The sequence below is a fragment of the Phragmites australis genome, chromosome 16 (assembly GCF_958298935.1).
Source record: "Phragmites australis chromosome 16, lpPhrAust1.1, whole genome shotgun sequence".
NCBI classification, from domain to species: Eukaryota; Viridiplantae; Streptophyta; class Magnoliopsida; order Poales; family Poaceae; genus Phragmites; species Phragmites australis.
In genome coordinates, this window is record NC_084936.1 from 28,692,150 (window position 1) to 28,719,304 (window position 27,155).

The 27,155-nt window shown below is 42.9% G+C and overlaps 3 protein-coding genes across 3 annotated transcripts; 1 reads left to right on the plus strand and 2 right to left on the minus strand.

Moving 5' to 3' along the window:
- Positions 1-3,084: 3,084 nt before the first annotated feature.
- Positions 3,085-4,961, plus strand: LOC133895424 (sorbitol dehydrogenase). Its single transcript, XM_062335730.1, has 2 exons — positions 3,085-3,285; positions 3,900-4,961. Exons 1-2 carry the CDS (start codon positions 3,171-3,173, stop codon positions 4,874-4,876), a joined length of 1,092 nt encoding a protein of 363 aa, XP_062191714.1. The 5' UTR covers positions 3,085-3,170; the 3' UTR covers positions 4,877-4,961.
- Positions 4,962-7,316: 2,355 nt separating this feature from the next.
- On the minus strand, positions 7,317-8,053 carry LOC133895714 (dehydration-responsive element-binding protein 1J-like). Its single transcript, XM_062336204.1, has one exon. It carries the CDS (start codon positions 8,042-8,044, stop codon positions 7,376-7,378), a length of 669 nt encoding a protein of 222 aa, XP_062192188.1. The 5' UTR covers positions 8,045-8,053; the 3' UTR covers positions 7,317-7,375.
- Positions 8,054-24,419: 16,366 nt separating this feature from the next.
- Positions 24,420-25,444, minus strand: LOC133895752 (dehydration-responsive element-binding protein 1I-like). The gene has a single exon (XM_062336255.1). It carries the CDS (start codon positions 25,322-25,324, stop codon positions 24,518-24,520), a length of 807 nt encoding a protein of 268 aa, XP_062192239.1. The 5' UTR covers positions 25,325-25,444; the 3' UTR covers positions 24,420-24,517.
- Positions 25,445-27,155: the final 1,711 nt, after the last annotated feature.

Consider the following 27,155-nt stretch of genomic DNA (forward strand, 5'->3'; position numbering starts at 1 on the left):
TTGCACATGGTTTTACAAAATCAGATCTGCGTAATGCCGATCGGAATGGTCCAACAAATCTCTATTCTGCCGTAGCCTGCAGGCACTCGCCAGTCGCCAACATCGTATCGCTAATAAGCAATAAATATCCTTCAGTGACAACGATGACGAGTTGCTTCGCCGGCGGCGAGTCGACCGGCTGCGTGCCCAGCATGGAGAATGCAGTGACAACGATGGCGAGTCCACCGGCTGAATGGGATTACGAAGTAGGAGAGGTCAATTCCAGCAAAGGTCCCGGGGAAAGAGTTCGTCGCTGCTCTCGCGCGCCGTATAATTACTGCTTCGTTAAAAAATTCCACTAAAAATTATTATCAACATCGATCACAATACAGCATTCAGGTAATGAAGTTCTGTTCATCATGTTGAGCAGAAGCAAATGCAGAAAAAGAAAGCATTTTTAGTTTATAATGCCAGAAGTACGTGCTCCCTGTTTACAATGTCGTCGTCATCGTCACCTATTAAGTATGTGTGTCCGTCGCTCGATGCCTTGAGATCCACGACAAAATCCTTTCTGTTCACACACATCGATCAGTTCTCAAGCGACGTGCACGCAATTGATGTATCTTGTTCTTATGAAAAACGAGCAAATTATGCAACGCTAATGATCCAGTCAAGCGGAAGGAGATCGCCTGTCGATGTCCTGATGCAAACACATAACTGACAGCTAACAAAGCTAGCTATTAGTAGTTCATTATCCATGATATATATATGATTTCAGTTATTTTACTTCGATTTGTGACACTTTATATTGTGTCTGTTTTAGCTAGCCTTTGAAATAACTCAATTTCCACTGTATTGTCTAAAATTATTCAATTATCATCGCAGTTCTGTTTTTTTTGTTCGAATAGTTGAGATGGTAACTTCAAGTCAAATCATTTTATGTACCTGCTCTCATATTCATATAGTGAGGCCCTTGTTTTACTTAACCTAATCTAACGCATTACTCTTACTGAGATGTATAAAGTTAGCAGGATTTCCGTACTGCAGTTCCTTCTGATAGCCTGACCTGAGAGATTAATGGACTGAAAGCACAGTGATTGAGCTGATGTGTACTGGAGCAGTGACTGGAATATATGTATGCTTGCCTCTAAACCTAGTTGATCAAGCTGGGGGCAGTCAAAAGGCAGCTCTCCTTTGGCAAGCTAACACTCCCGCATGCCTATACGATTATGTGAATGCATAACCGATCTCGTGGCACTCGCGGCCACCGCCCACTCCGTTCCGGCCGCTCAACGCCGGCGCTTCTTATGGGCGCACAGGCAACGATCGATGGCATGGCGATGCCTCCTGGCCTGTGGATGGATCCTGGATATGGAAATGAGTTTATACCAATGGATAGGCTCTCCCAAAAGCAAGATGATCACACCTAGCTTTGCCCGGATGGCATCGCATGGTATGAGATTCCCCAGCGTGATCTTGACCTCACCATCTTTCTGCCTTCAAATTAACAGTGCGAAGTTTCTTCAGGCTGTGAAATAGTACCATCCTACCAGGTATACATGATGAAGGTACAGGCAGTGAAAAATATCAGCTATCAACGATGACAACAGAACCTTATTGGGAAGGTCATATCCTGTGATGCCGGAGTATCTTATCCACATGGTCCCCTGCATTAGCAAATGAGAGTAGAGTAGAGTACCGTTTTGGAGACGGCAGTCGGACTGAAGCCAGCCGTGGGCATCAAAGTCAGTTAAGCTTGGGGTCACGGGCCTCCCCTGGGCTCGCCGAATCCTGGCGATCACACGCTGGCGAAGCCCGCTTTACTTCTTTCGGCCGTGTGCATTCCTCTCCACGGGCTGTCGGCCCAATCGGTAAATCCTAGTGCCCTGGTGAGGTCTGTACAAGAAGCTGGGCTTTATTTTCGTACGCTTTCTACAGTGTGAATGTGACGGTGCGGTGAGGTTAGAGGAGGAGTTATGTTTCGAATTTTTTGGTGCACCAGTAACCTCGGGAGTTAAAAGGAGGCTAGGGTAGTGGTGGACCGCCGATGGTGGCTTCGGCGTCGTGAGCAGGAGGTGGATGGTGGGTGGGGTTGATGGCGGGAAGGAAATTTTATGGGGCCAGGCCTTTCGTAGAGATCCGTGCATCTCTTTGACACGTGTCTTCGTGTGCATAGGCATGCACGCGCGTGAGCCATGCGATCATGCGTGTATGCCACGGATGAGGGTCTCACGGGGGTATTACACGGACGGGTCTCATAAAATTTCTCTATTTGGTGGCGGGTGAGGAAAATGAAGTAGTTAGCATGGTATGTTAACTCTGCTAACATTATTTTTTATGTAGTTACTTAAAAAAATATAGTTTATGATAAAGTGATATAAAGTAAGTGTAATTTTATGAAATAGAAGAAGAAAAAATGGTTTTATAATAATAAACTCTCCGACGCCAGCGAGGCCCTACGCGAGATTCCTGCCCAAACCCAAATACAGCCCAATTTCTCAGGGCGCAGCAAAATTCCAAAAGAAATTACGTCTGAGGTAGCAGCCACCGACAGGGTGTCCAGTTGAAAGTCGAGGCCTGCCTTTCGTCATCGGGCAGGCGGCTTTCGCCGATCGTCGTCTTCTCGGGCGATGGCGAATATAAAAAAGTGTGGCCCTAACAAAAGGGTTACGTGGATATGGTACCAGGCACCTGTTTCGTGGCAATTCCAGGATCACGATACGGAGACGACACGTTCTAATCCCCGATCGATTTCGTCCACTGTAAATCTCATCGCTATCTCGACACTTTGATCAGCCACATCCTGACGACAAATTTGCGAACTGCCAGGCGACACGTGTGATGTGCGCTCGATAATATCGTGAGCACGACCAGGCAACTGAAAGCCTCGGCCTGGCGGCGACAAGGAGTGTGAGAGGTGAGAAGCGAGACGGGCCAAAAATCTCACGCTCCCTTCGCTGTCCGTTTCCGGCACCCGCAACTTGCAAGCATCGTGATTCGGAAGCGATAAGCATGACACCCGCTAAAGATGCCAGCTGCATCGGCATCGGCATCGGCATCGGCATATAGTGTGACTTCATATAAAATCGTCACATCGCTCACCATCTCTGCTCTGCTCTGCTCTGCTCTGAATATAGTGTGACTGAACTGAATAGTGAGTGAGTGGGTGAGGAGGCGAGAGGAAGAGGGAGATGGGGAAGGGAGGGAAAGGAACCGAGGCGGCCGGCGAGGGGGAGGAGAACATGGCGGCATGGCTGGTGGCCAAGAACACCCTCAAGATCATGCCTTTCAAGCTTCCACCGCTAGGTTTGTGTCCCCGAGGCCTTCTTGATGTTCTTTGCCTGAACAATCTTGCTCTGTTCTAGGATTTTGCTGTTCCAACTTCATTTAGATAATTCATCAGGTCTTGTAGAACCATTGGTCCCTTGTAGTCCAGAAATCTGGGTACATCTGACAAATTCCTCCTCTTCTCTTTTTTTTTACATTATCTTGTAGAACATGAAAGTCATATATGCATATGTAGTCAGGAATCTAGATTAATATTTTGCATCAGTTAGGGCGATGTTTCTCCTCGAGAAATTAGAGAGAAAATTGATTATATGTCTCAAAGTTGATAAAACTTTAATAATATATTCAATGTTAATTATTTTTCCATCATATATCCTATATGACTAGTTTGTAATAAAATTCCGTATTAACTGCATAGGGTAAAAGAGGCTAAGACTAAACTTTGTTATAAACTAGTTTATATGAGAAATATGATCAAAAGATGATTAACTTTTCGACATGTTATCAAAGTTCGATTAACTTTTTGACATATAATCAAATTTCCCAAAATTAAGCCCGCTCACCTTTTTCCCCCTCCGAGTAAAATGTGTTTTACAATAATATTTTGCATGATTTTGGATTGGCATTTTCAGGCCCTTATGATGTCCGGGTGCGGATGAAGGCAGTGGGGATATGCGGCAGCGATGTGCATTACCTCAGGGAGATGCGCATCGCGCATTTCGTGGTGAAGGAGCCTATGGTGATTGGGCACGAGTGCGCGGGCGTCATCGAGGAGGTGGGCACCGGGGTGACGCACCTGGCCGTGGGCGACCGCGTGGCGCTGGAGCCCGGCATCAGCTGCTGGCGCTGCCGGCACTGCAAGGGCGGCCGCTACAACCTCTGCGACGACATGAAGTTCTTCGCCACCCCGCCCGTGCACGGCTCGCTCGCCAACCAGATCGTGCATCCCGGCGACCTGTGCTTCAAGCTCCCCGACAACGTGAGCCTGGAGGAGGGCGCCATGTGCGAGCCCCTGAGCGTGGGCGTCCACGCGTGCCGCCGCGCGGAGGTCGGCTCGGAGAAGAGCGTGCTGATCATGGGCGCCGGCCCCATCGGTCTGGTCACCCTGCTGGCCGCGCGGGCCTTCGGCGCGCCGCGGATCGTGATCGTGGACGTGGACGAGCACCGCCTGTCGGTCGCCAAGTCCCTGGGCGCGGACGCCGCGGTGAAGGTGTCGACGAGGGCGGAGGACGTCGGGGAGGAGGTGGAGCGCATCCAGGCGGCGATGGGCGCGGACATCGACGTGAGCCTGGACTGCGCCGGGTTCAGCAAGACGATGTCGACGGCGCTGGAGGCGACGCGGCCCGGCGGGAGGGTGTGCCTGGTGGGGATGGGGCACAACGAGATGACGGTGCCGCTGACGTCGGCGGCGATCCGCGAGGTGGACGTGGTGGGGATCTTCCGGTACAAGGATACGTGGCCGCTGTGCATCGAGTTCCTGCGCAGCGGCAAGGTGGACGTGAAGCCGCTCATCACGCACCGCTTCGGGTTCTCGCAGCGGGACGTGGAGGAGGCGTTCGAGGTCAGCGCGCGCGGCCGCGACGCCATCAAGGTCATGTTCAATCTCTAGGCTCTGCTGCCGTGCCGTCTCAATGCTCTGGAATAAAAAGGCTCTGGATATTTGGACTGCAATAAGAGTGCCTTGTTTCTTGTTATTGACTGTGCCAATGCCTGGTCGCGCATTGTTCTTCATCTGTCGGCAGATTTGAGCTCAAGCGAAGCATCCTGACTCCTGAGAGAAAAAGGAGTCTGACTTAATAAAATTTTGGCATCGAATCAAACGACGACGAAACCTGATAGGGCTGTCAAAATTTTGCTCTCTTGGCATCAAACCAAACAGATCCTGTGACCCAGCGGAAGGAGCTCAGCCCGCCGTGGGGTAGGCTTGAATTCTGGGCGATTCGTTCCGACAGAGAGAGTTTTGTGCGTGGACGGGGGCCTGTGGTGGCCTTGCATGCACGGAGGCCCATATTGATGCCGTTTCCGAGTTGCGAACGATTTTGGTGGTCGACGAAGCTGGTGCATGCACCAAGTTTTTTTATATTTTCTTTTTTCAAAATTTAGAAAAATAGATATCTGTCTGAAAAAATAGCAAGAATAGTTTTTTATCGCTCAATAAAAGAGCGAGATCTTCTTATCATCCATCCAACGAGTGATAGGTTGTTGTCGCCTTCCATTGGGTGATAGGTCCATGTTAGAGCTAGAGTTTTAGATGTTCCAATTGTAGGGTTTGCGTCGTCTGGTTTAATTCTTTGTTTTTTTAGAAATTCTTGTTTTTAGATAATTTGATATGTGAAATAATTGAAAAAAGTACAAGATAGCAATTTTATTCGCACAATCAACATATAGGATGATATGTATAATACACTTTTCTACTGACCAAGCTACATACTACCTCTAAACGTAGCATACCTTAGGGAATATAAATAACCTGATTACAATCATTACTCTACTAAGTGCATCGGGGTAGTTTTTCTTCCTCTCGCAGCATCTGATCTTGCTTCATGCGCCTGACGTGCCCTCTTTCAGGTTTCATTGCTCTTCCTAAGTACGTGTGCACTCAGCCTCCCTTATCTTGTCTACTTTCATTTGTTCGAATCATCTCAATGTTACCTGATGTTAAATAATACTAGATGTATTAATAGTGTAACTATCTATTAAAAAAAAAAACTTAGGTCCAACAATTACTCTATATTATTCTAAAAACTAGATCTAATATCACTAGGTCTAATATTATTAAATCTTAGACCTGATTGCTAATCTATATCTACGTCTAGATCTGATGACTATCATAAATGGTTTGTTAAAAAAATACAAAGATTAGACCCTTTATTTCCGCCGAAGATAGATTTCGATAGAACTCCGCCACTTTCTTCTCCCTCCCCTCTCTTCGTCTCTCAGCTCTCTGGTGAGAACAAATGGCTCGGTGTGTGAGTAGAGGCCAGGCGCGGCCCTTTATAAAAGAAGAGTTATCGCACTTCTAAGTGACCACCACCATGAAACTCCATTTAGTTTTTTATCTGTTTCAAGGCTCATCACCTGTTGCCCTTCTAGCGGAAGATAGGTATCTATTTATTCTATTTTTTCAAATGAGTATTTATTTTTCTAAAAATTAAAAAGTGAAAATATAAAAATTCCATGCTGGAGTGGTCGGTTGGTCAACCGATGGACTCCCTGCTCTTTTCTCTCCGAATTAAATGTGCTACTAGCATTAAAGCGATTAGACGGTTGCATCGAGCACAAGCAACAAGGCGAGAACGAACACCTCTCTTCCATGCCGACCGCACGGATGCCCATGCAGCTGGCGGCCACCGGAGTCAGAGCGGACCGCCGCCGAGACCATGCGGTGCACACGACGGAAGCCACCTTTTTGGCCATCCGCCTCACCGGGCAGTGCCCACTCACAATGCTCGCCTGCGCTGCCGCGTCGGGGCCGTCGTCGCCTCTTGCAAGTTGCAACGACCACCGCGGCGAGCCACTGCTGCCGTCTCCGGCCACGTCTTGACAGACTTCCACTTGCATGCCGACTCCCAGCCTCCAAAGGCAGCCTCCTTTGTTTCTCCGATAGATCGCTACTCCCTGATCGATAGCTGTTACTTCTGATGCAACATCTGATAGTACTTCATACATAGTACCAGTACATTCTTGCAGCCACGTATAGGCGTTTGACTTCTCCGCCACGTATAGTACTTCATACATAGTACTGGTACATTCTACATGAATGGATGCACTGTATGCTATTGGTTGATGGCCGCTATAACTCCAGAAGTAGGATTGCAGGAGCATCCGTCATGTCAGGGGCTGGTTTCGGTAAGGGAGTGGCTTAACGAAATTCAATCGATTCAGAAGGTGATTCCCGCAAATATGTGGTACTACAAGTTGTCCATTCCAACAAAGAATGGCAGTCGTGGACCATTTTTTTTTTTTTTAAAACAAGTCTTGTACCATGCAAAAGAACTAGATAAGTGCATAAAAATATGTAAATCTAGATTCTTTCGTGTCCAGTTTGATTGCGGGCACAACAGCGATCCTCTGTTCTACTCCTATTCGCATCTATGATTCATGGTAGCTAGTTCCACAGCTCCATTTCGCCAGCGTCACATTCTTCATCATCCGGGAACTCCAGGGCGGTTGGCGGTGGTTCCATTAGCAGCCCCTCCGCCAAGCTCGCGTAGTAGGAACCGGCCTCCATACCGCCAAACATATTCAACTCCAGCGTGTCATTGTTCGGCGGCGTTTCAACATTCACGGCCGCCACCGGCGAAGTGCCATTGTCCACGAACTGCGGAGCCGAAGTGGCCGACCTGTTGCCCCTGTGGCGCTGCATGAAGGCCGCGACGGCCTCGGTGGCCGCGCGCTGGACGTCGGGCAGCAGGACGGCCGAGGCCGCCGCGCGCGGGACGTCGAGCAGCCACGCGGAGTCGGCGAAGTTGAGGCTGGCTGAGTCCCGGCAGAGTGCGAGCATGGCTGCGTCGTGCGCGCGCGCGGCCGCCTCGGCGGTGTCGAAGGTGCCGACCCAGAGCCGGTCGCCGCGGCTGCCCGGCACGCGCACCTCGCACACCCACCGCCCCGCCCGGCCGCGGCGCCGCACCCCGCGGAACACCGGGTGCCGCGTCTCCTGGAACTTGGTGCGGCCCGTGGGCCGCTTTGGCGGGGACAACCGGCCCGCCCTGCTCCCCGACGAGGACGACGCGGCCGCCGAGTGGGAGGCCGGGTGCTCGGTACCGGTCTTCTCCATGGCCGCGCGCACCGATTGCCTTGTTTCTTCGTGGTCTTGGTTATGGTTGGCAAGCTCGCGTTTCGCGGCGGGTACGCAAGAGTGCGCACTAGGTCGGTCCTGATATTTTGATGGCTCGAGACGAGATTAAAAATGGAACCTATTAAATATAAATTTTGAAATATTTATACAGTACAGTAGCTTAAAACAATAATGTTATATTATATATATAAAAAAATAACAGTTACATATATCATATAAAAAAATAGTATACCCCAATACATAATAACATAAACAGATAAAATAAGATGCAGACGAGATATATGAGTATATGATTATATGAGAGGGTAAAATAAAGACATACTTCTGAGTCAAGTCTCCTTATTTTTTAGCACCAAAATTAGCAATCACGACTCCATCATCTAACTTGAAAATACAAGCCAGCTTATCATAGATCTAAAACAAATATAAGAATATGATTATACATGTTAGAGACAATAAATGTAGCTAAGCTTACAAAGTAAAATAGCATATGAATGTAATTTTACCTGTGGAGATCATCTAAAACAATTTTTTCTAACATTTACAGAAGCGAAGTCACTAATGATGGTATCAATATCAATTTCATCTAGCAAATTCTTCTCAATACATAAGGTCGCCAAACCAGTTAGCCTTTCTTGAGACATTACTGACCTCAAATAGTTCTTCAATAACTTCAACTTTGAAAAGCTCCTTTCAGTCGATACCACAGTCACAGGTATAGTAAATAAGATTCGATAAGCAATAGAAACATTAGGATAGCAGTCCACTTCTCTAACAAATTCAAAAACCTCCATAGCAGACATTGTTCTATCCGGCAAAGTCAATTGCATAACCCTTAATTCAGATATTAGATCATTTAACTCCACATCAGATGAACCATGTAGATAGAAAGTTTTTGCAAATTTAGTGCAGCAATCTGTTAGTTCAATATTATTCAGTGACTTCAAGACGTTTGAATTCAGTAAAAACCCGAATATACCTTGAAACACTTGGAGTCCTTCAAATCTATTTTTCAATGAAGTTATTGCCATATCAACCATGACCAAAAAGTAATTAATTTCGAAGGCCTTCTCAGCTTGCAGTATTTCTTCATTGCAATCAATTTCATCAAATTGTTTCTTCCTAAGAGCCCGATGTTTTACTGGAAACGATGGTTCAACACCCATTTCTGATGCAAGGTCTTTGGCAATGTTCAAACTAGATGCATACCCTTCATTTCTATACTGCTCAAAGTATTGAATCATACCTTCAATTTGGTGCAAGGCAGAGTCGATGCATATGGATGATGATTGCAACTTCTTGCTCACAGTATTTATAGCAAATAAAATGTCATACCAAATAACCATACCAAGTATAAACTCAAAGCTACCAAGAACATCGAATAAATTTTTTGCATCACTCTTGTCCTTGGGTTCGGTATCACAAGCTTGATGTAACTCAAACAAAACTGACCTTACATGAGAAGCTTGATATCTAATTGCTTTAACACTGTTGATTCAACTCTCCCAACGGGTATTGCTCAATGATTTCACAGTTAAACTTGGAACATGGTCAAGCAAAACTTTCCATCTTTTGGTAGAACCAGAAAATAATACATATATTTGTTGCACAATACCGAAAAATATAATAGCTTTAACACATGATTTTGCCATGTCACAAAGAGTGAGATTAAGACTGTGGCAAGCACATGGCATATACAAAGCTCTTGGATTGATATCAAGCAATCTTTTTTGTACCCCCTGGTGTTTTCCTTTCATATTTGAACCGTTGTCGTAACCTTGACCCCTTATATCACCAATATTAAGACCAAATGACTTCATAGACTCAAGCAGTACATTAAAAAGCCCCAAACCAGATGTGTCATCCACCTTCAAGAACCCCAGAAAGTACTCCTCAATTTTTGTTTTTCTCTTAGACATATTAACACATCGAACTGTCAAAGTCATTTGTTCTTCATGACTCACATCACGGGTATAGTCAAGGATAATGGAGAAATATTTGGCCTCTTTGACAATCTTTAAGATAGTATTTGTAACATTGGAAGCCAAAAGAGAAATCAACTCATTCTGAATTTTGTGACTGAGATAATGATAATGAATTTCATTGTTTTCAATACGCCTAAGATGGTCTTGCATTACCAAATCAAATTCTGCAATCATCTCAACACAAGCTAAGAAATTACCTTTGTTATCATTGTAAAGCTGCTCACTGGATCCTCTAAAAGCCAAATTTCGTTTACCAAGATATTTCACAATGGCAACTATTCGAAACAAAACTTGCTTCAACCGTTCTTTCTCCTTTGTGATTTCTTGTTGGAAATCTTTGTCAATTGTTTCATTTTTGCTCAATCTAGTACTTAATTCATTCCAAGAGTTCATGCTAGTAATATGCTCGACACTAGTTTCATGTTCTTTGAGCCTTTCACTGAGATGCCTCCAATCTCTAAATCCATTATCTCCTAATGAACTCTTGCTATTGTTAGATTTGAAAATCTTACAACAAAAGCAAAACACTTTGTCAACATGCTTAGAATAAATCAACCATTTTCTGTCATGTATCTCTCCATTGCTCATTTTTCTAGAATAATGAGCATACGAAAAATGTCTTGAGTTACCATCTAAAGAGAATTTAAGATTTTCTTCTCTTATAGGTCCCTTCTCAACTAATACGTCTCTTGCTTTGTTATCAAGATTACCCCAATTTTTTGGATCATAGATATCCATAGGAAAAAATGGTTATTCATCAACACTAGCAAATGAATTAAATATATGCTCATGATCACTCACATTGTTATCATCCCCCTTGGTACCAATATTTTCTTCTGTAGGGCATTGGTCTTCTGAATTCCCATTAGATTGTTCCTCCACAACAACTATCGCCAACTCGTTCGGGTTCTTTGAACTGCTCGTATTACTCTTAAAAAATTTGTCAATGGCTCCCTTTTGTGATTCCACTAACTCATCAACTCGTTTCCTTTTTTTCCTTTTTTCGCTACCAGATGCATGCTTTCTAGAAGACATGATTCAAGAACATGCTGCAAATTAAAAAAAAATACATTAGGGGTTAAAGTACTAAAAAGATCACCAATTAGACGACTAACACGAGTAATTATCTCCCCGCTGCAAATTGAAACAAATTAATAATAGTTATGTCAGGAGTTATGTATACTTTAGTAATTGATAGCGGATTCACGGACAAAACGACTATCAGACTCACACTCACCGTAGTCCGCAGACGGTTCACGAATCCACGAATCCAATCCACCGCAGACGGAGTACACTCCAATATATCTAGACATAAATGATACATATGTTTAGAATCAAATAATGTGTAAAATTTAGAAGTTAATTAACTAAAATTTTATTTTTCCTCATACCTGAGCAATTCGCCCAATCGGCAATCTCCCCCGGAGACAAAGCAACAAAATCTCGGAGGCTCGGACGGACTCAGGATTCTCGGTCTCGCCGTGACGCGGTCCACGCGGAGTCTCGGTCTCGCCGACGGCCGACACGATCACACGGAGTCAGGACTCACGAACACGCCGTCCCGTCGACCGGTCCGCCCGTTCGGCCAATCGGCGTCGGCCGTTCGGCCCGTTCCCGTACTCGGGTGTCGCCGTGTCGGGTCTGGGCGTCTCGGCGTCTCCGCCAGGCGCCAGTCGGCCGTCTCCGTGACTCCGTCTCCCTCTCGGCTCTCGTGCTTCTCGACCTCGGCACCTCGGCGGCTCGCGTTCGCGTCCTGCCGTCCTCGCGAACTCGCCGACTCCGCAGACCGCAGGGAGATGCCGAGACGAGATGGACGGCCAGACGGGCGTGACTCCGTGAGTCCGTGACGGATGCGTCAATGCGTGTGCGTCGGCTTTTGGCCTGCGGCGGCTGGCCTCATAAATGGGCCCCTGGATTGTGGGGGCCCAGGGCGGCTGCCCCGCTCGCCTGGTGCGCGCGCATATATATATATATATATATATATATATATGAAAATTAGTCTGTACTCTGGAGTACATACTTCTACTATCCTACTATGATATACCATAGAAATTAATCGGATATATTTCTTTATCACTATAAGTATATTTATATACTTATTCTAAGATACTTCAATGTGAATTACATAATTTTTTTTTGAAAAGAAGTCCATCAATTTTATTAGATTCTGATAATACCTTTATATTTGTATATAAAACGTAATATACTCAAAATAATATGTACAAACCACATAAAAAAATATACATACCACTTGAATGATCTTATATACTCGTATGCTCCATGTACATACCATTTATCACATGAGATACTCCATATGTTATGAGATACGTATGTGAGAGTACATACTTCCGGGAGTACCAAATATGCTTTATATATATATATATATATATATAAATTATGTTAAGTATTTCGTATCTTATAATATAAAGAATATCTTATGTGATAAATTGTATGTACATGAAGTATGTGAGTATATAAGATCATCCAATTAGTATTTATACTTTTTAGTGGTTTGCACATATTTTTTTAGTATATTACATTTTATGTACAAATATAAAGGTATTATCAAAATCTATTAAAATTGACGGACTTCTTTTTAATTTTTCATGTAGTTCACATCGGACTATCTTAGAATGAGTATATAACTATATTTATAGTGATAAATGAATATATCCAGTTCATTTATGTGGTATATCGTAGTAGGGAGTATATACTCATGGGAGTACATACTAGTGTTATATACGAAATACTATAGCTATCCTATAGCTAGGTTTCCTATCGTGGCTCTCTTAGGTTCTGAAAACTGATTCCGTGTCGAGCTGGTCCTGGTTGTGTCGTAGTCGAGTTGAGCGGATTATGATTTGCCGAGACTGGTCATCGTAACTGACAAGCACCGGAGAAACCTGATCAGGTGGTTCAACAGCCGGACGTTTTTCCTTACCTTCTATTCGTGAGCCGAGCCAAAGCGAGCCGATGGAAACTTGTAGTCCAATCGTAACTGTCGTCCTGATCGTGAGGATCAATTAATGCTTGATTGCCGGGTCTACGAGAATCAAATCAGACCCCTAAAATTGCTGACTATATTTGATTGTGTCTGCTGCAGCAATGAAACCAATGTCGACTATATTTGGATCGTAACTATTTGGCGGCATTTATTATCTTGGTGGCCGTTGTAGCTAGCCCCATCTATGAAACAAAGAGATGTATTGATTGTGTTATCGTAAAATTGCCGCACCTATTACCATGTACTGTCAATTAGATATTTCTTTTCCTACTACAAAATGCTGCTCTATTTACTACAAAAATGTAATAATGTGGTTTGAATCAAATTAGCGCAAGCACAATATACGTAACGTATATAAATCATTAAGCATCATCCATGAACCTTGAACATGAAAATCAACTCGAACTTCCATTTTTGTTCAACTCAAACTGTGACTAACTCGGCCTCTGCTAGTCTGATTGCCGCACACCACCAATATAGATCAGTTGAAAGTCATATGATATTTTGCTTACCACAAAATGTACATCAATTTACCATATAAAGTGAAGTGAATTATGATATTTAAATGCAACCATGATAACAATAAAAGCTAACATCAATTGCGACAATGGAGTGTGGTAGTTACTATATTTTTTATAGTGTATGTATTCGTTTTAGAGTATACGATACCGCGGGAATGAATTGGAAATTAAGTTACTACAATTGACATATTGATTGATAATAAAATGATATATCATTGAAAACAAAATGTTGTAGTGGTTTGGATGAAGAGTGAAGCTGGAGGGAATATATTTACGAGAACGTCATGCAATGTTTACTACATTTATGGTCGAGCAATTATGACAATAAGTAGTAATTCAAATATATGCACTCCGTTCAATTACTGCTCTCAGTAACATATTTTAACCGTTAGATATTGAATCAATTACTACAATAGAGTGTATTAGTTATGATAGTTTTAAATTCGAAATAGTTTACACTGCTATGAGATGCAGGACAAAATTGTGGCCGATTACCAGTTATGATGGTAAAAGATTTGCCATAACTGCAACGCAAAATGAATGTGTAGTGATATAAAACGACCAACAACTGCTAAAACGGTAGCAATGAAAATAATAGAAATGTGCAAGAGAAAATATACCACATATAGGCATGGTAGTTGACATTTAAAATTAGAAGGGATTGTGGTCAAAATAAAGTGTGTACACAAAGTACGTGGATGTACATGACTTACAATAAAGTAACTAGGAAGTTGCATTACAATCATATGAAAATTTTAAATAAAGTTGTGCTATGAACATTATTGAGGGATTTGGAGTACAAATAAGATCAAGGTTGGGGCCTAATTGTCTCCAGGCCACTAGGAAGCTTATTTATCTCATTCAAGGGGTGGTAAAGCATGTAGAACAGAACCTCAGCCCTGAACAGTGGGGCTCTACCCTGCAATGGTAAAGTAATGTAACTATATTGAGATGAATAGAAATTAAAAATGCAAAAATGGATGAATATGAACTTCGTTGAAATGAGAGGACTGACCCTCTCGTGGAGCGGTCAACGAGGATTCATCCCCTAAAAGAAAAAAATATGATAGGAACAATAGTGTTATGCTAAGCTCCCCGAAGACAATCAAGTGAGTAGCACACACATTGCATGCCTAAGCAATAAACCAGCACTATACAACACCTATAATTTGGAGGTTAAATTACCATAACAGAACAATGCTCTTTCCAAAAGCTCAATTTTGAATTTATAACAAATCAAGTTTACTAGAACTATATAACATCGGAGCAGGGATTTACTATAAGCCTAATCTAAGTTATGATATTGTTCAAAAATTAGGATTCCCCGCATTCACAGACCAATCGAGCCATGAACACAGTTGACATGCAACTAATTAATCAAAAAAATAAGGAAATTAATGTAACTAGGTGACATGAAAAAGGAAAAATACAATGGTAGGCTCAGAGCTCCAAAATCATCTTGGTGTGGAGTAATCCGTTCTATGCAGAATCTAACAAAAACAACGATGAACAGTGGATTAAGAAACCTAACCTCCCAAAACAATAGTGTTGTGCTAAGCTCCTTGAATAAGAAATCTAACAAGAACAATGATGAACAGTGGATCATCTCACGCATGATATGACAGTTCAAAAAAATGACGGGAACAACTCAAAAACCGCGATAACCGACCTTCTCGGTCCGGTCCGGTTTGAGAAACCGAGCGGTAACCGAATTTGAATTAAAAAATTCGAAAAAAAATAAAATAAAAATCTTAAAAAAAACTAGACACAATTATAAGACCTTCTGTGAAAAAAATTCAAAAAAAATGTTGTTTGCATCATATTCTATAGGGAGGAAGTTTGAAAAAAATTGAAGCGTGCGGCTCAGTTGTTAACTCATGTTAAGGAAAAGTGTAACATCCAAACACATATTTTTCTTGTGTAAAAAAATATTTTAATAGAATCTTTAAAATTGATTTCACTTTATTTAGAGTTTTATTAATTTCTCTATGATTTTTACAAAGTTTAGAAGCATAAAGTGAAGAAACAGCACTGTAATTAACTTTTTCATGTATACTATTATTTTTCCTATGTAAATCATAGTATAAATAAACAAATGAAAGTGGTTTCACTAATTTTTGAGGTGTGATGGATCAGTTATGAATTAATCTAGTCGCAACACATTTACACAATCATGCATGTTAGAATAACTAATTCATGAGTTCATGTATTTTTAAAAGACATAGGATCATGTAAGAAGACTAAAAAAAATTAGTTTCATGATTTTTGGATTAGCAAAGAGTAAACTATGCATTTAACTTGGTTTAAAAAATATAATTTCTCACAGAAAAATTTGAATTTTTTTATGAGTATAAATACTTTTATCATGTAGATCATGTTACAAGGAAACCAACAAAATTTGTTTCACTTGATTTGAAGCTGAGATGAATTAGTTATTGATTTTATAAGATTAAGATAATTTTTGGGTTTTTTGTTGAACTTCACTGAAAATCGAGAAAACCGCTCGATAAATCGAGAAAACCGAGCGGTTACCGAGAAAACCGAGCGGTTACCGACAATGCAGAAAATTCAAGAAAACTGCTCGATAAATCGCAAAAACCGCTCGGTAACCGATCCAAACCGACCGGTTACCGAACGGCTAAAATCACGATTTTTTTCCCAAATTTCAAATTTTATCAAATGAATTTTATCCGATTTTTTTTTGAATTTTTGACCGGTTACCGCGGTAACCGCGAATTTTTGGTTACCGCCGGAGCTCGGTAACCGAGATCCGGTCGGTAAGGTTAACCCTGGATATGAACAATAGTGTTGTGCTATGCTCCCTAAAGACAATCAAGTGAGTTGCACACACATTGCATACTTGAACAATGAACCAGCACTATACATCACCTATAATTTGGAGGGTAAATTACCGTAACAGAACAATGCTGCTTTCAAAAACCTAATTTTAGATTTACGACAAATCAAATTTACCAAAACTAAATAACATCATAGCATGGATTTACTATAAGCCTAATCTAAGTTACGATATTGTTAAAAAATTAGGATTCCCCGCATTCACAAACCAATCGAGCCATGAACGCAGTTGACATGCAACTAATTAATCGAAAAAAACATCAAAATTAATATATCCAGGTGACATGAAAAGGAAAAATACAGTGGTAGGCTCAGAGCTCCAAAATCATCTTGACGTGGAGTAATCTGTTCTATGCAACAAGGACAACAATGAATAGTGGATCAAGAAACCTAACCCCCCTGAACAAGAAATCTAACAAGAACAATGATGAAATTGAGGTTGTTGTGAGGGATGCGCCTATGCACGCCTACTCACCTAGAGAGGTTTAAGATCCAATACGACATGGCAGTTGGCCGTGCACCCTAGCGCCAAGGATGACGACCACCATACACCGTGGGTGCTCGAATCCCGCTACTTCCGGGATGGAACGGTAGACAGAGGCAGTGCGACTCAGAATGGAGAAGGCGCTGGCGAAAAATAGGGGGGCTGGAAGGTCCGCCTCTGTGATGAATTGATATCGTGGCCTTAATGGTGCGACTAGGGGTGGTTCCGAACGAATCGAGGTTTCTAGGAACGGGGGCTCAATTTGGGGGGGGGGGGGTGCTCAGCTAGTTCCATCGCTATGGATGAGAACGACTGAGAGAGCCAAGCCAGGCCAGGATGAAGGGATCAGGAAGATAGCGAGTCTATTAGGCTGTTGGGCTGGGCCAGGATGAGATCGATTAGTTAGGCGCGCTCGCTTTGGGTTCGGCTATAGAATTGGCTACTCTACGACCGGCTACAGATAAACACACACACACATATCAGTAATTCAGTTATGTCAGTATCTTCTTAGTAGTTTCAAGTTATAGAAAAACTGTTCAGTAGTGTTAGTAGTCGTCAGTAGTTCAACAATCAATAGTTCCAATTCATATTAAAATTGTTCAATAGTGTGTCAATAATTTTTTCAGTAGTGTTAGTAGTTTTGTCAGTAGTTGTTCAATAGTTCTAAGTCATAGTAAAATTATTTAATAGTTTATATCTGTAGTTGTTAGTTGTGCTAGTAGTATAAATAGTTTGATGAGTAGTGTTAATAGTTTTGTTCAGTAGTTATCAATAGTTCCAAGTCATTCAGTAACTTTCAGTAGCTGATGCGGGCGTAGGAGGACCGATGGTGCTATAGTTGGGGGCAAGGCACGACAGAGGTGTGGGGGCGACATGTGGTGGCGGTGCGAGCGAGCATAGGGGCGACATGTGGTAGGGGTGCGCCGAGGTGTAGAATAGCAATAAAGTGTGTGTGTGTATATATATATAAACTAGTCTATACTTTCAGGAGTACAGACTCCCAAGTCGATCCATAGTTGATCTCATTATAACTAAAGTATATATTATTTTTTGAGATGTATATACTACTCTATAACATATACATATTTTTTTATAAGTGAAGTATATACTACTTTCTGATATGTTTATAATATTTTCTAAAATATATATACTATTTTTTGAATGCATATACTCATCTCTGAACATCTTTATCTCTGAACATCTATTAGAGGAGAGTATGTACATCTAGGAGTGTGTGTGTATATATGGACGAGCTATTTTGTGGCTAGCTATAGAATTGCTTATTCTATAGCCACCTACATTTACGATAATGAAAGTAGAAATTTAGGACACTCGGATTGTAGATTTACGACATTACATTTTACCACATCAATTGATATTTATGATAGATTTACTATCAACTTATAGTAACTAACTTGTCAAATTATTGTAAATCTCCATGTCTCTATGTTACATGTCGTAAATTACGATAATATGTAAGAGTGTTTTATATGTAAGAGTGTTATATATATATATATATATATATATATATATATATATATATATATATATATATATATATATATAATGTACGTATATTCTGCAGATATACTCACTATAATTCATGTTTGCGCACACCTCACAAGTTGTAACTCACCGTGTTTCGGGTTGTAACTGGGGGATGTGCGCAGTGCGAATAAAAAGTTGTAACTCACAGTGTTAACTTTTCGTGTTGCAATTATACATTTATGGACGTGAAGTTGTAATTGGTCTACCTAACAAGTTGTAACTCACAGTGTTTTGAGTTGTAACTAGGGGATGTGCGCAGTGCGAATAACAAGTTGTAACTCACAGTATTAGCTTCTCGTGTTGCAATTATATATTTATGGACGTGAAGTTGTAATTGGTCAACCTAAGAAGTTGTAACTCACAGTGTTTCGAGCTGTAACTGGAGCATGTAAATAGTGCGAATAACAAGTTGTAACTCACATTGTTAGCTTCTCGTGTTGCAATTATGCATTTCTGGACGTGAAGTTGTAACTGGTCTACCTAACAAGTTGTAACTCATAGTGTTTCGGGTTATAACTGGGGGATATGCGCAGTGCGAATAGCAACTGCGCATAGACGTAGAATATATATATATATATATATATATATATATATATATATATATAGAGAGAGAGAGAGAGAGAGAGAAAGAGACAGATAGATAGAGAGGGGGGGGGGGAGCCGGTAGCCTGTAGTCATACGGCTTTGGATGTTGATGGTTAGGAGCTATGACTAGGGTTCACAATATCATTTGAGGCCCGAAAACCGGTCCCTGGTGGTAACAGAAAATTCACGATTATTGTGAAAGCAATTCAAAATTTGGTGAGAATTTGCTCAAAATTCACTAAGATAAATTTGTAATTCAGAGAAAAAAATCGACCGTGTCGGTGTATTAGGAACCGGGGGTCCCCGAATCCCGAGGCCAGGCCAGCCATCCGCCACATGGCGCCATCCCGCGGAGTCTCTCCCGCAAGGTGAGAAAGATCAAGTCCCGGGAGAGGGCGCTCGGGGCCACAGTCGGTGGGCCTCGAGTACCCTAGTTCCCCGATGATCCACGAAATCTAAGTACCGGGAAGAAAGTGCTCGGGAGGGTGTACGGTGACCCCCGAGCATCCTAGTCCCCCGACGACCAGAAGAGCTAAGTACCGGGAGAAACGTGCCCGGGACCGCTAGCGATGGCCCCTGGGCACCCAAGTATCCCGAGGACCCACCGAAGGAAGTTCCGGGAGAGAGTGCTCAGGGCTGCGTGCAGCAACCCCCGAGCACTCTGTTCCCTGAGGATCCGTACAAGCGTGTCCGGGAGAGAGTGCTCGGGGAGGTGAACAGTACTCCCGAGCACTTGGTACCCCGACGACCCAGAAAGCCCCCTGGCAGAGGCCCCCGAGGGGCCCACCGATGAGGTGTCAGCCAGTCAAAGGCCCGATGCCGCATTTAAAGAGCGTGCGTGGCCTGTCACCTCCAACTGCTCCCGCCGCGCTCAGCGTCAGTTCCTGCCACGTTCTGGCAGAGAGGCGTGGGGTTATTAATTGAACGGTTCCCGTCCCGTGCCATCCGGCCCGTCTTAGGATAACGTCGTAAGAGACGAGGCGTTCCGTCTGCCGCGCTGCTGTGGCAGGGGAACAAGACAGGACGGGCACGCTGGGCCGCTCTGCGGCTGCCCGGTGGGCCCTCTCCACGGCGTCCGTTGCCAGGGCATTTATGGTGACGGATGACCGGGCGTGTGCCGCATTTTCCATCTCCAGTCACTTCGCCCAGAGGAAATGATGACGCCCTTTCCATTTATGGTGTCTCGGAACTCGTGCCCCCTCCCGTTCGGGGCACAAGAGAAACACGGCTGAGAAGTGAGCAGCACGAGACAGGCCGAAGAACAAAGAGCCCCATGCTCTAAGATAGACCAACATTCTTGTAACCAGCAACATCCTTGAGGGACTTCCTCAGGGCATTTATAGTATCCATACAGGAGTAGGGTGTTACGCCCCCGTGCGGCTCGAACCTGTCTAAATTCCGGTGTATTTACTTCTTTTCGCACTAGGTCATTCCACCACCACCGGCAGTTGCATTCATTCCTATTTATTTCTCCGACGAACATACTCAGGATCATCCCCCCTGCCGAATCTCTAAAAAGGGGTCTCTCGGGATCCCTGCGACTGGAGTTAATCCTCCGACAGACCAAATCGACATTTGGAAACCGCTCGAATTAGACCGGTTACTAAGTGCATTTTCCAATTTATCGACCATTTTTTTTCTATATTGCCCGCATTTGTTGGTAACCGCTCGAATTTCTCGATTTACCGAATGCATTTGTCGGATTTCAATGAAGTTTAATAAAAAAACCCCAAAAAAGCTCAACTTTGTAAAACCAATAACTAATTCATCTGAGCTTCAAATCAAGGGAAACAAATTTTGTTGGTTTCCTTGTAACATGATCTACATGATAAATGTATTTATACTCATAAAAAGGTTGAATATTCCCTGTGAGAAAATGTATTTGCTAAACCTAGTTAAATACATAGTTAACTCTTTGCTAAACCAAAAATTATGAAACCAATTTTGTTAGTCTTTTTACATGATCCTATGTCTTTTAAAAATATATGAAATCATGAAATAGTTATCATAACATACATGATTGTGTAAATGTATTGCAACTAGATTATTTCATAACTAACCCATCACATCTTAAAATTAGTGAAACCACTTTTATTAGTTTAATTATACTATGATTCATATAGAAAAAATAATGGTAGACATGAAAAAGTTAATTACAATATTGTTTCCTAACATATTCACTTTATGCTTGTGAACTTTGTAAAAATCATGGAGAAATTAATAAAACTCTAAATTAAGTGATTTTTTTAAAGATTCTCTTAAGATATGCCCTAAATTATATGTTTGCATTTAAAGCTTTTTCTTAACATGAGTTAATAGCTTCAACTTTTTTTTTTAAACTTCCTCCCTATAGAATACGATGTAAATGACATTATTTTTAAAAAAAATCACAAAAGTTCTTAGAATTGTCTCTAATTTTTTTAGGATTTTTTTATTCAAATTCAAAAATTTGTCGACTTTTGAAATTAATGCGGAGCGGTAACGTCAGTTATCGCGATTACCGACCGATTATCAACAAATTTTGAGCCCTAGCTACGACGCATGAGAAAATATGAAGTTTTTTTTAGGTTTAGGTGCTTGCCTAAGGATGACGAGTGTATGATGTAAAGATGCCCAAATATACCGTGCCTACTGGGCCGGCTCGAGGCACGACACTGTAGGTACGGCACGAGGTCACGGGCAGTGCCTGGGCCTAGTGCGTGGCACGGCGTGTTGGCATGGCACGGCCAGGCTGAGTTGGCCCGGCAAGGGCACGGCACGGCTAGGCACGATTCGACCCGACACGTATGAGCATGGCTATTTTCTATTCTCTATATTTTAATTTTGTAGGTATTTTTATCTATTTATCTATTTTTATCTTATTTTCTATATATTTTTTAATTTTATAATAAATTTTTATTTTATCGGGCTGGCTGTGCCGATGGGCTGCCCGTGACGCCGTGCTCGCCGGGCTAACCGTGCCGCTGGGTCGCAATCGTGCCTGGACCAGCCCGGCACGGTACGGTGACCGACGGGTCGTGCCGTGGGCCGAGGGAAGGCATATGGGCCAGCACAGGACAACCCGTTACAGTAGTCGGACCGTGCCGGGTTGACCCGAGTGGCCCATTTGGCCATCTCTGGTATGATGCACTTGCAGCCTTGGTCCTTCTTCTAGATTCTAGACAGGCAAACCTGGTGATGTAGACTTCACAGTGAAACAAATATACTCTCAATTCTCCGAGGGCCCCGTGCGGAAACTAGAAACGAACAGACCTTATCTCGGAGTCAGAGCGACAACAGGCAGCCGTTGGCTTCCAATGTGCGGCCGACCAGCTGTCGTCGTCGTCTCTCTCCCCTGGTTTCTAGTACAAGAGATTTCATTATCTTAGGTAGTGTTTGGTTTGTAAGACGAATGAGATGAAATGGATCATTTCGTTATGAAGAGCAGTGAGAAGAAATGATTCAAAATTAGAAAATATTTTTTTAAAATTTGGGAAGAAATCGTTCTAAAAAATGGTGAAACACAGTCATCCTATTTTAAACATGACACTGACGGTGAACCGATATATTAAAATAGATTGGTTCTATTCTACACGCTAAACAAATATCTACACGAATCATTATATTCTTAAATATATGTATAAAATAATCTCATGGTCTAGCCTAAAACACTACCTTACTTTATCCGGTCTAGCCATGCGGATGTGGCGAGCTGACCTGACGAGATCGGCCAGACGAGTGCGATGACGCCTGCGGATTCCCACCCACCCGTGGGCGCGGCTGCCGCTGCTGTTTTCGTTCTTCTTTCGGCAGGCTGCTAACCGACCCAAGCTACGAGAGGATTTACATGACCATGACAACTTGTACTACCACGAGCAGCAGCCGTATCCGCACCCGATGGTCTTGCTGGATATATGTATTCCCCCTGTCTTGATTAAAAAAAAACACACCTTTTCACGTCTTCTGAAGATGTGTCGAGAATAAGGATAAAACGATTCTAGTTTCACCGCCTAAATTATTTCGCCGGTCCACTTAACCCCTTGAATTATTCGTCTCACTTTACCCCGTCCCAATACCGGATCCCTAGCTTCTCCTCTGAATTACTAAAATCGGGTCACTTCACACTATAATATTATTAGTCCTGTTTTATTTCTTGTTATACAAACGAGCAAAGTAACATATACTAATAGCATGATTAGTCTCGTTACAACATTTTATCACGATAACATTTGATTAATTGTTTTTTATATGGACTCTTTATTAGGTATTTGATTTTTATAATAAATAGATTTTTTTCTAAGACAATATTTGATATGGATTCTTCTTTTTTCTAACCTCAATTTCAATTATTATTTATTTTATTTTATTTGGACTCTTTATTTAGGTATTGTTTCCCAAATTATACGGATATTGAACTGCTAATTTTTCATAATTTATAATTCTAAATTTAGTATTTATTAATCGTATTTGATATGAATTCTTTGTCTAATCTAGACTGTTAGATGTTTATAACAATATGTGATCTAAATCTTTTTCTTTTTTTATTAACGGGATAATTTCATGATATTAAGAACGAACATGATGTCTCTTTTTAACACACAAATAATAATATAATAAATTTAAAATTTGTGAGATGATAGATAGCATTGTACCATTGTTACAAAATAGCTTAATAATTTTTAATGGCTAATTGAATAGGCTGGGAGGACTTGAGAAAAAAAAAAGGACAAAATGTCGTTATGGAGTAAATTGGCCTGGTTCTTTTGATTCCATGAGTAAAGTCATACGAAGTACTGTATTATTTAGGGGTTAAGTGAATCGGCAAAATAGTTATTTTAGGTAAACTAAACCTTTTCCATTTAAAAAAATATATATGCTAATTTTGAACTGCCTAAATTTTCTAATCACTAAGTTGCCTAAAACTATGGCCACATAGCTTAGAACTACAATATCACATGAGTTATTAGATGTTGATCTAATGGTTAAAAATATTATATAAATAACATATTTCACCCGCTTAAAAAGTTGTCACTCCCTTTTTAAAAAAGATGGCAAATCACTTTTGAACTTTCAATCAAAATTAGCGCTGATTTCATGAGCTGGTCTGCAGGAATCTTGGGACCTGCTTTCATGAACCGTTGCATGAATCTGTTCTAAAAGGGTAGCATTGGGCTTGTTAGTATTTGTTAGAGTAAGAATTTTGTACAAGTTTTACAGGAATTTACCGTGGAGCAACGAAATATCACAAAATTCATGTGTCCTATCAAAAAATTCTGTGATGAGTACCATTGTTTGCTTACTGTTTGGCTGTTCAGTTCGGAGGAACCCTTGGTAGAAGGTATGACAACAGTGTAACAAAACCTTATCCATTTCCATAACTAGGATTGTGGCATATACATATTCACATTACCGAAAGCAGAAAACGTACGAAAATAGGATTAGCAATCCAAAAGGAAGGAGCAAAGTCATGTACAAGCGTCTACTTCAGTTCTAGTAGCTCCAGAGTGACACGTCAGCGACGTCACCGTCGCCGTCGTCGGAGCACGACGCTGACGTCGGCGGCTCCATGAGCAGCCCTTCCGCCAGGCTTGCGTAGTACAAGCCCGCGCCCATGTCGCTCAGCATGTCCAGCTCGAACGGCGAGGTCTCTTGGACGACGTCGCTCATGCAAGCAGCGATGGCCGCGGAGGACGCCTCCGTCTCCGTGGCCGCGTCGTCGTCGGTGGCGGATGGCTCCGACGTCGCGGACATCGCGTCCTCGGAGGCGAGCGGCGCAGCAGCCTCTCGCCGCCGCAGCTGGAGGAAGCCCTCCACGGCCCGCGCGACGGCGCGCTGGACGTCGCCCGCGCCGCGTAGCTCGGTCGGTGGCGGCACGGGGAGAAGCCACGCCGAGTCGTCGAAGTTGAGGCATGCAGCGGCGGCCCGTAGCCCACGGAGCGCGAGCATGGCGGCGTCGTGCGTGCGCGCGGCCGCCTCGGCGGCGCGGAAGGTGCCGAGCCAGAGGCTGGACCCGCTCCGCCCCGGCAAGCGGACCTCGCACACCCACCGCCACCGCCCCGCGCGGCCGCGGCGGCGCACGCCGCGGAAGACTGGGTGGTGCGTCTCCCTGAACTTGGTGCGCCCCGCGGGGCGCTTGGCTGGGACTTGCCGCAGGTGCTGCGCCGACGAGGGCGACGTGGATGCCAGGGAGGAGCTCGTCGACTCGCAGCTCGATTCTTGTTTGAGCAGGCACATTGGACAGTACTTCAACAGCGAGCTACAAGCTCTCGAGTCGGTCCTGAGTGAGTGGCGAGCCATGGAGTGTAGTGAGGAGTAGTATCCGTGCGGTGGGAAATGGCAGTTTCGAGGGCGCGTATATGTAAGTGGCCGGCGAGGAAGGCAAGGAGATCGAGCTGGGGAAACCGTTTCGCTGTCCAGTGGGCAGGCGAGCGAAGCAAACCGGTGCAGCCGTGGGGACTTGAGAAAACGGGAGATGCCGAACAGAGCCAGGCCGAAAGAGACCAAGACCGCCTTACCCGTATCAACAGCCGTGAGAGGCACGTAAATGTTCCGTACGTATAATCTATCTTTACCGTATATCTATCGATTCTCTTATTTACTCTTGATTTTTTTTTACCTATTTTACCATATACGAATCTTAACATAAATAAATAATCTTGATAAACCATGTCTATATATGCTATTATAGTGGGAGGTGGATTGATCCAGCGTCTGATTCTGTGATTCCCAGTACGCGAGACCAGCAGAGCGGAGCACCCTGAAACCTGCTGCGCAACTTGCATCGCAACAGACCAAGACCGTGCTGCTCAACTTGCATCGCAGCCGGAAACAACCCGGCAAAACTGCGCCTCTCTCTCTCAGCCGCCCAGCCCAACTTGCCGGAGAAAGGCCAGTGACGTGCAATTGAGGATTCAACTAGGACTAGACGTGGATGACTCATCAGCCGCCAGGTTCAGTCTTATAGTAGCCCTGTTTAGCATAGCTTTTGTAGCAACTTCTCCACAGAAAAAAGGTTCATGTGCTGCCAAACGGCAGGATCACGCAACAGCTTATTAGCAAGCGAAGCTAAAATTATAATGAGAACAAGGCCCGTCCATGGGCGTGTGCAAAGTGGGCGGCCCAAAAAATTAGGAGCTGTTGATTAGATTTTATATGTTGGCATGTTCCAATTGTTGATTAGATTTGGTGTAGAGCTAGACAAGCACAATAGGGTATTTGACTTAAGAGTCAACTCCGGCCATGTTTGGAAATTAGGAATGATATGCGGCTATAGAATTATACCGGCTCTTGTGAATTTACTATGACTTTTTTTTTGCATAAATCTTGCCTTCTAAACAAAGCCTCATACTAGATGCATGGATCATATGGTTTTTATTTAGATGACACAATTCCTCGTATTTATATGAGACATGTGCTTCAAAAGAACGACATTGCAATGAACTAACCAGTTTCATTCCTCAAAACCATACAAGTGGGTTGGGTTCTAATTAAGATGAGTTGGCGCATGTAATATGTAATTACAGTGCTCCAACCAAAATTGCCCCTTTCCCTCTCTTTCGCTCACTTTTATTCTTTGTGAGCTTCGAATATTTTTTCTTCCCAATCTTGTATTATATTCTTCTCTTGTTCCCCCTGATATTTGTGCATCAATCGATGAACTTAACTAGGCTCAAGTCTGCGCCAGTTAAGTTGTGTTTGGTTCAATGACGCAAAGTTGTGTTCAAGAAGTGGAGTGGCGATGGATCATCTCACTTCTCGTTTTCTTGTTTGATCTGAGGAATGAGATGGTTTGATATATGTCACCTCATCTCTTATGATCACATGTCATATTGTAAACATAAGGAATATAGTTATTTCACAAAACTTATAAGATAATCTCATGATGGATCGTTACATCTAAAATCAATTGACTACTCGATTTTTATTTCATAGGGACTTGGGAGAGCCACGGGTGCCGGGTGCCGCATGCATCTAGTTTGTTTGCTCTTTTTCATAGTCATCGAGCACCAGGTGCGCAAGTGTAGAGTACGAAGACATTCCTTTTAGCAATATGCAATCCATGTAAAGATAAAATTTACTATGGTCTATAGTATTAAATTATAATTATTCTATTTTGATAATTGTCTTT

Excerpts from the sequence above, each read along its gene's own strand:
- LOC133895752 (XM_062336255.1), bottom strand. The coding sequence starts at position 25,324 with ATGGCTCGCCACTCACTCAGGACCGACTCGAGAGCTTGTAGCTCGCTG.
- LOC133895714 (XM_062336204.1), bottom strand. The coding sequence starts at position 8,044 with ATGGAGAAGACCGGTACCGAGCACCCGGCCTCCCACTCGGCGGCCGCG.
- LOC133895424 (XM_062335730.1), top strand. The coding sequence starts at position 3,171 with ATGGGGAAGGGAGGGAAAGGAACCGAGGCGGCCGGCGAGGGGGAGGAG. Across the intron at positions 3,286-3,899 it reads TTTCAAGCTTCCACCGCTAG|GCCCTTATGATGTCCGGGTG; the intron begins GTTTGTGTCCCC and ends TGGCATTTTCAG.